The sequence below is a fragment of the Populus trichocarpa genome, chromosome 14 (genome assembly GCF_000002775.5).
Source record: "Populus trichocarpa isolate Nisqually-1 chromosome 14, P.trichocarpa_v4.1, whole genome shotgun sequence".
NCBI classification, from domain to species: Eukaryota; Viridiplantae; Streptophyta; class Magnoliopsida; order Malpighiales; family Salicaceae; genus Populus; species Populus trichocarpa.
In genome coordinates, this window is record NC_037298.2 from 4693003 (window position 1) to 4702932 (window position 9930).

General features: G+C 31.6%; 1 protein-coding gene across 1 annotated transcript; it reads left to right on the forward strand.

Annotated features, from left to right (window-relative positions):
* Positions 1-8019: 8019 nt before the first annotated feature.
* On the forward strand, positions 8020-9930 carry LOC7488922 (gibberellin 20 oxidase 1). The gene is made up of 3 exons (XM_002320047.4): positions 8020-8718; positions 8835-9156; positions 9346-9930. Exons 1-3 carry the CDS (start codon positions 8171-8173, stop codon positions 9637-9639), a joined length of 1164 nt encoding a protein of 387 aa, XP_002320083.3. The 5' UTR covers positions 8020-8170; the 3' UTR covers positions 9640-9930.

Below are 9930 nucleotides of genomic sequence, written 5' to 3' on the forward strand. Positions count from 1 at the left end.
ATGTAAATAAAAGGGAATGATTAGAAAATGCCCTATGTCTATAGGGTCGTTTTAAATAATATCCTCTGCCAATTAATTGAATCAAACAATTCCAATGAAACCTTTCATCCAAATTCGATGCCAATAGCTAACATATTCAGCTGAAGGGTCCGAAAACAATAGAGACGATGGAATTAAAAAAAAAGTTTCAAACGTTTATAGAAATCACTTTTTCATTACTATTAATAAAAGATTAGCTAAATTAGATAGGGAATCATTTTTTTTATTAACATAAATGATTTCTTTTTTGAGAAAAAACCACTTTATTATTTAATTTTAGTTAATTTTGCATCAATGAAAGTATGATTTATTTAAAGGATAGCCTCAAATTAGTTCCTAATCTACAACTCTTTTTTTTTTTTTTCAATTAGAGCCTCAACCAATACATTTTACCAGTTAAGTCCCTGGGGTATTTAGGAATTCTTTGTTTGATCCTTCCATCAACAAGCATGCCTAACATTGTCTACAAGTTGTGAAATTAATTGAGAAAAGGCTTGGGCTAGTTTGGAATTATAGTAACGGTGGCCGGTTCAAAGCGTTTTTCGCTTAGAAATGCATCAAAATAAAGATTTGTTTTTTTTAAAAAAATTATTTTTGAAATCAGCACATCAAAACAATCTGAAAACATAAAAAAAATTCATTTTAAGTAAAACAAATTCAAAATTTTTGAGAACACGGTGCAAACACACCCTAAAGGCACATTTGCTGACAAAAGGATCCAATTGAATATTATTGGATACATTAGGGATCCAACTGATTAAAAAAGTTGCAAGTGAGGACAAACACAAAGGGTATAATTGATCTAATTCAGAGATGAGGAGTATTCTTTTGTAGATAAAGATACTGACGACACGTATGAAAGCAGAATTTAGTGAGGTGAAATTGAAAATGTAAAAGCAACACGGGCTTACATTACATGGTGGAAGTAAGCTCAATGGAGCCCACGCCCCATGTATCCAGCCAGGAGTTACCAGCCAGTCTTTTGATACTAGCATTTTTCTTTTTTGTAATGGACAGAGAGATGGGATCTCGAGGGTGCCATGGTTTTTAATTTTATATTTTGCAAGTGTCCAATTAGGCCCTTGAAGAATAATATTATGCGTGCCACTTAATTATACTTGAGCTAATCAAAGTTGCATGAAGGAGGTTCCAATCCACGAATTCAATTCTCCTAGCTTTTCCGCATATTTCTTTTTTGACATGTATCTAGTTAAAGGCTACCGCACTTAAACTTTTAGCTTTAGGTCATGCGTGTTTTGTTTTTTTACATTTTAAATTAATAATTTGATGTTTTTTTTTTATCGTTTTGATGTGTTGATATTAAAAATAAATTTTAAAAAATAAAAAATATATATTATTTTAATGCATTTACAAGCGAAAAGTATTTTAAAAAGTAATCATTGTCACAATACCAAACATGTATGGTGTCATGAATCATTTAATACCATTGATTTTTATTGATTTTGGTTTTTCATATATTCGCATCTCAACTCAATTATCAAATCTATGGTATTTTGGACTCCATCCTGTACCCCAACCTAGCATTGGACAACTCCTTGCATGCTCTAAACTCGACCGACCTAACCTTTATTAGCCTAGACATAAACCCGATCCAATTCATGAGAGCATTGAACCTAGTATTGGTGCATCCTAGGAGTGCCTTGGACCTAGCTTTGGCACTCTAGAACGATACTTTCCTAACCATTTTTTATATATAAGCTAAAGAATAACAATGCGTATTAAAAAGCAAATACGAACAAAAAAAATATGTAAGAACATAATGACAACAAATATCAAAATTACTATAGTTATGATATCATAAACTTAGAAGGGACATTCAAAACTGAACATATCATGACACTAATCAATCAAATCCAAGCTACAAAGTCATATATTCTTCTCATACTTTTTATTTACAAAGTTATTAGCCCTATGATTATCCTCACACAAAACATGATAGAAAGATAAGTTGTGAGGAGAAATAAGATGCGATGATAAAAAAATTCATGAAGTTTCCATGATCTATCATTGACCATCTCAATCTTGATCTTTGTCCAATACTCACTAGCCCATGAGTATCCGGTCAATACCCAATCAAACCTAGACTTTGCTACCTTGAACATAGCCCTGTTCTTTTTTAGTTATCGTTCGACGTGATATATAGTGAAATATATAGAAAATAAAGAGTTCTCCAACCCTAGGTTATATTAATCCTCAATTGTGAAGGAAGTTTTTTTAATTTGTTCTTAAATCAATAATTCATAAAATTCATTTAAGAATAACATATCAAATATTTGTATTAGTAGCAAAATTGAAATGACCGATATAGAAAAAAAAATATAAACAAATCAAAACTAACCAGGAAAATAATTAAAATTAAAAAATAACATTAAAAATAACTAAAAATTAAAAAAACATAAACTTTAAAGTCTAATTTAAATTTTTTTTTGATACCAGCTCATTATAATTAACCGACTTTCTATAAATAGAACTTGTAGATCCTACTTATAAAATTTGAATACGATTTAATAATCGAATAAAAAATTATAATTATTTTTGTCAAATTAAACATTTGAGTCATCCATTTTTTTTAATTTATTTATCTAATTTATAAACATATAATATTTCATGTCATCCCTAACCCGACCTCACCTCAATATCCTTAAACGATGATGATAATTGATGAAAGCTTTCATTAATTAATGATTGGTGGTGCAATTATGGAAGCAATGAATAGTGAAATTTTATTTGAATACGTCAATTTGTTTATTTTCAAAAAATTAAAAAGATTTTTTTTCTAATGAATAAGATCAAATATTGTTATAAGATTAAGTTGTTAAAGATGCAAATAATATAAAACAAACGGTAGGAAATAAAGGGACAGAGAAACTAGTAAAAAGAAGGAAAAAAGAATATTTAATTTTTTGAAAAATCAAAACCAAATAATTACAATTATAGTTATTAAACCCAGCCAAGAGGCCTGGTCCCGGGTTTCATGGGTCAACTCGAATCAACCCGGAAAAATTAAAAAAATTAAAGTTTTAATCAACCCGGAAAAATTAAAAAAAATTAAAGTTTTAATATTTTATATGAAAAAATCAAGAAAAAATCAATGTAAATATAGGCTATATATATTGTAAATAATGAAGTTTAAAAGAATATTTTTTAAAAAAATTATCCCACATTAAAAAGATATTATGTTAAGCTTTTAAATTAAAGTATTTAAACCAAAAAAGTTTCTTATCCCACATTGAAAAAACATAGCTTTTTTCTTGGGAACATAGAGTATATATACTAATGGGTTTCAAATCTCACATTAAAAGAACATAATTTTTTTTCTTGGGAACATAGAGTATATATACTAATGAGTTTCCAATCTCACATTGAAAAAAAGATAACTTTTTTCTTGGAAACATAAAGTATATATACTAATGGATTTCAAATCCCACATTGAAAAAACATAGTTTTTTTCTTGGGAACATAGAGTATATATACTAATGGGTTTCAAATCTCATATTAAAAAGATACTATGTTATCTTTTTAAGTTGAAGTATTTAAACCAAAAAGTTTTTTTTATCCCACATTGAAAAAAAATAATTTTTTTCTTGGGAACATAGAATATATATACTAATGGGTTTCAAATCCCACATTTGAAAAAAAAAACACCGGGTCTTGGCCAGGTCTCGCCCGAGTCATGAGTTGACCCGCCGGGTCGACCGAGTTTGATCGAGTCATTGCACTGACCGGTCTTTTGAAAAACCCGAACCGGTCCAGCTCCTGGGTCGGCCGAGTCCCGGGTCGACCCGCCAAGCCAATCCGGGTTTAATAATTATGATTCCAGTGGCTTCTTTTCTATATATAAAGATAAGAAGTTTTCAAAAAACTGAAAAGGAAAATAAAAAAATTGAAACCCTTACATTCAGTGGTTGCCTTGGAAGAACAAAAATTTCAATCAAAAAGAAATTGAACGCGGATGGGGCCTTTTGTTCCTCGAATGGTAGAGTGACAACAAAAAAATGCTTCTAATACGTGGGTTCATGGTTTACCATATAATATTGGTATCGGTTCCATTACAAAAGGTCAGCTTCAAATTTACTAAATTTACGTACTGTTTAGCATCACGGTGACTTTTATTTTTAAAGTATTTTTAAAATATTTTTTATTTAAAAATATATTAAATTAATATTTTTTAGATATTTTTAATGATTTTGATCTATTAATATTAAAAATATAAAAAATTATTTTAATATATTTTTAACTAAAAAATACTTTTGAAAAGTACTTATCAAACAGTCAATAAAGGAGTGTCTGAGAGTGTGATAGCGGTTATTTTTCAGTGTTTTTTACTTGGAAATGCATCAAAATAATTTATTTTAAAAAAAAATTATTTCTAACATCACAACATTAAAACCGATTTGAAAGTAAAGAATTTTTTTTAATTATTTAAAAAAAAACTTAAAAAGTCTCCAAATATCCTCAATGCTCTTCAAATTACTTTGGTTATAGTTAATTTACGGCCAAAGGGTGTCCATCCATCCAAATGGAGATGTCATCTCTTTGATTTTTTCAGGATCTTCATCTGTGCACATGTTCAAGTACAAGTATGAGAAGTACTAAAAAACAAAGAAAGAAAGAAAATAAAGTACGTAGGAGTACATGATATTGTACGTACGTACGTGTATGTGGGCAACATCTTGGTAAAAATTTATAGCTTGGAAGAGGGGATCAGGATATTCTACGAGGCGCATGTATAAAAACAAAGTTTTTCCGACTTTAGACACATGCTAATGTCCGACCTCGCACGCAGCATTTATAAGCAGCCAATAGTTAATCAATGATGGACATGCCTCGAAGTTTTTTCTACTTGGAGAATTCCGACGAGTAATTAACCTTTCTCTTCAGAAATACTCATCACATTGTAAAGATCTTTGCCTACTGCGCAAATATTTATTGCCCCCCACCCCCTCTCTCTGCGGATCAGCTTGCGTGTATCTTGACTAATTCTACAAGTTCTGAAGTTAACGACCATATAAACATCAGTGACGTGAGGTTTATGAAACTCGAACTAATGACTTCTAGAAAACAAACTCAGAGTCTGACCAGTTGAGCTACATTTCTTAGAATTTTTATTACCTCTCTATTAATTCTTCTAGTGATGGTTATTATATTTGTTAGCAGAAGGGAAAAACATATTACTAGTTCAAAACCAACAAATTAGCTTTGATTATTACCATACCCTCCTTGATTTATCATAACCAAAATATTACATCACACCGACAGAATATTCTCCGTCGAAGTTTAAACATTGATTCTTAAAAAAAATATTAATGAAAAATTATTGTCAAAAAATATATTGTCAATGATTTATATTGTATCATTTATTCTATTGATAATATAATTACCGATGGATTTGTATATAGCATACCAAACAAAAAAAAATTCCAACTTTCATTCCACCAATGAATATGACATATTACCGACAGAATAAACCATTAGTAAGTCCATCGGTGATCATATGCATATCATTGATAGAATTAAACCGTCAAAGAATTACATCTAGCAATGGCAAGTCTTGTAATTTCTTTTCAACTCTCTAGAACTCTCCAATTGACTCAGTCCGCCAATCGTTCTATCGTGATGTAAATTCCATCGATAATTCTGTTAGTATTATATTTAATATTTTTTTAAAATAAAATAAACAATACAAGAAAAATATTAAAAACAAATTAATCTAAAATAAAAAACTAAATTTTTATTATTAATTTAAAAAATAATAAATCAAATACAATTTATTTAGTGGACAAAATTTGGAGGTGGAAGTAGAGGCGGAGGCGGATCTTTATTGGAACTAAAAAGGTGACGAGGTTTACCATATGTACTAATAAGGGTTGTCAGCATTTGCTCAAGGGCATTCACTTTATCCCTCAAGTTGGCTATCTCAGACTTAAGTTGGGTCATCTCATATCTAAGTTGGGTCATCTCAACACTAAACTGGATCGTCTAAACTTAAACTTGTTCTAGTACAATCACTTGAATGACTGAAGATTGTTGGCTCGATCTCATATCTATACAACATGTGAATAAATTAAAATCACAATACGGTAACACCATTTATGTGTTGGAAAATATTGACAAACTCTCACTCGAAAGCATTTCTCCACCGTCTTCATGTCTTGGAATGTGGTTGATTCTTATTTTTAAGTGAGACTTAAAATAGTATGAAATTATTTAATCTATTTTAATAGTACCTTTTAATGATTATCGATTTTCTCTGAGAAAAATTCAACTCCTTCAAATTTACTTATATTGTACAATAAAATTGATAAAATATAAGACATACCAATTAAATAATCCATTATTTATTTCATTATGAAACACCTAATTTAAAAAATCAAACTCAATTTCTTCAAATGACAAACAAATATAATTTTTCAATATATCAAACAAACCCTAACATGTATAAATCATGCATTCATACAAAACATCTTTATAGGAAAAAACTATAAAACAAGTGAACACACAAATGAACTATATATACTACATAAAAATTTCAAAAAATAACATAAAATTAAAATTGGTTAAATTTTTTTGATAGATTTGCTTAACTGATGTGGCGAATCTTAAAAAACAATGAATCAGAACATGGATAATGATAGATTGAGTGTTCAGGTGATCAGATTTACGATGATGAGAACTTTATTTGTGATAAAACGAGGGGAGAAGAATGTTATTTTGTGCTGAAAGAAGAAGAAGAAGAAGAAATGAGGTAGGGGGAGAGGAAATCTACCAGGTTATAACTTTAATATTACCGACGAGTGTTAACAACAATTATATTTTATCAGTAATTTCATCTGTAATATTAAAATATCATATTTTTTTATGGAAATAACGACGGAATAATTCCTAGTTTTTTAATTTCTTGATTTTTACTTGTAATTCTTTCAGTATTTATCGATGAAAATTTTTTGTCTGTAAATATCAACAAAAACAAAGATATTATATTTCATAAATAAAAATCACTGTAACTTTTCAAAAATATTTTTTCTTCAAGCATTTCTTTTTATATTTGATAATTTTTTAATAGTGTATCCTATTTAAGAAACCTCCCTCCCTCTCCCTCCCTCCCTCTCTCTCCACTGCTTTAAAGCGACCAAAGCCAGTGCACGGGACTCGGCTCATCGATCTTCGAATCTTCCGTGAGGGCAGGCAGTAAAATATTTATACATGTTGTCTACTCTATGGCCACATATATAAACTTGTTCGTGAAATAATCATATACACAGACAGCACATGCATGTAACCAAAAAATAAACATATAGCTAAATTAATGAAGTGTAAGTACGTAGGGCCATTACACAAAGTGACATAAATCTAAACCGGAATCTAGTTTAGTGGGAGTTGGCATCCGTGGTAGAGAACCTTTCTTTCTCATGGGTTCTCACACTTTATTTTTTCCTTTCAAATCCTACTCAACAATATCTATATATACACTATAATATATACTATTTTGCTATATCTTGTAGTCAATTTTTACTCAAACATGAGTTGTTCAAGGGTGTTTTTGAAAAATTAAAAGAAAAGCTAGGCATGCATTGCTTTTTACAAGGATTAAGTAGGGGTCAGTGGCCGTAATCAGTTGTTGTTTAAACAGAGCTGCGCGCTGCGGCTTTATGTTATTGTCAAGAATTGAGGTCTAATTAATATCACAGGATTGAGATGTAATTTGGAGAAATATATATATGTCACATCTGTTTCGAAAACTATAGAATCCTTTTATATAGTACCATAGATGATCAGTAAATAATAATTAATAACCATGCGGACAAAACATGAGACTAGCTAGCTAGGCAGGCTGGCTAGAGCATACACACTCTCTAAAGAGGAATGACGCAACAGTTAAAAACAATAAGATTCCAATATTGTTCACTTACTTTCCCAAGGAACGGTCTTGGATTTTCACTCCTCTGCCTCCTAACTGCCTATTAAATTCTACATACCTCCTCATTCCCCTCTCATAGTTCCATTTTCTCCTCTCAATTTCTCTCATCAACGTCTAAAGTAGATAACAGTCCTTCTAGTTCCTATAATATCTTTTTGATCCAACTAGAAATTGAAATACATATAACATTGTATGCCCATTGATTGTTTCCCTTCAAACATGACAATTATGCCTCCTCCTCCTCCTCCTCCTCCTCCTCCAGAGCCATTAGTATTTGATGCTTCAATCCTTCAACACCAAGCGAACTTACCCTCTCAGTTCATTTGGCCTGACCACGAAAAACCATGCCTTGAACCCCCAGAACTTGCAATCCCTCCGATTGATTTTGGAAGCTTCCTCACTGGAGATCCTTTGGCGGTCTCAAAACTTGCCCAGCAAGTAAATGAGGCATGCAAGAAGCATGGTTTCTTTGTAATTGTTAATCATGGTGTTGACTCAAAGCTTATAGCTAAAGCTCATGAGGGTATGAACATGTTCTTTGGTAAGCAGCTCTCGGAGAAGCCAGTTCAAAGGAAGATAGGAGAGCAATATGGGTATGCCAGTAGCTTCACTGGAAGATTCTCCTCCAAGCTTCCATGGAAAGAAACACTTTCTTTCAGATATTGTGCTGACAATCAGTCCTCTAACATCGTCCAAGAATACTTCTTGAATGTAATGGGAGAAGAATTCAAACAGTTCGGGTAAGAAACAATAATTAATTTCATTCAAAAAAATTAAAATATTACGCAATGCTGTCTATGTAGAATTTTAGCAAGTGAAGACACTATGCAATAATTTGTGATTTTGTTTTGAATAGGAAGGTGTACCAAGAATATTGTGAAGCCATGAACACTCTTTCCCTTGGAATTATGGAGCTATTAGGAGTAAGTCTAGGAGTTGGAAACGAATATTTTAGAGATTTCTTCGAAGGAAATGATTCAATAATGAGACTAAATTACTACCCTCCTTGCCAAAAACCGGAATTAACTCTTGGCACTGGGCCTCACTGTGATCCTACATCCTTAACAATTCTTCATCAAGATCATGTCAGTGGCCTTCAAGTGTTCGTCGAAGAAAAATGGCACTCCGTTACTCCTGATCCGGAAGCTTTCGTCGTTAACATTGGTGACACATTCATGGTAAGACCATCAACAATCAACTAGGCTAATCGGAACCCTTTAATCAATTATTACTTCCTCCATCCCACAAAGAAAGTCCATTTTTACCATTCCGAGGTTTTTCCAAAAATAGCACATGTCTAAACAAGGCATTAATTACTATATTAATAATTTGACCAAGAACTAATAAAACTTGTGTTGTTGTTTCAGGCTCTATCAAATGGCATTTTCAAGAGTTGCTTGCATAGAGCAGTGGTAAATAACGTAACAGTAAGGAAATCCCTCGCTTTCTTTCTATGTCCAAAAATGGACAAGGTGGTGAAGCCACCAAATACTTTGGTCGACTATAAAAATCCAAGGGTATATCCGGACTTCACATGGCTAGCTTTGTCAGAATTCACACAAAAACATTACAGGGCTGACATGAAAACCCTAGATGTCTTCACAACATGGCTTCAACAAAAAAACAACTGCGGGGGTACCAAAAATGCTTCTTCCTGTTAATTAGGCTGAGGAAAGTGACATTATAACAGTGGACAATGCTAGGTGCAAAGAAGGAGGGACTTGGTTCTTCATGGTGTGTATTTAGAGGAAAAAGGCAACAGAAGAACCAAAAAACAGGCCAGCCCTGTAGTAGCTGCTAGTGTGTTAGTGTTGGAGAGAATCACATCAATGCAAGTACGAAGCAAATTGTAGGAATAAAGATTTGAATGGGCTCCATATATGCATGTCTTCTTATTGTTTTTTATTATTATTTTAATTTTGTTAATGCAAGACATGTATAGATTCTATGTA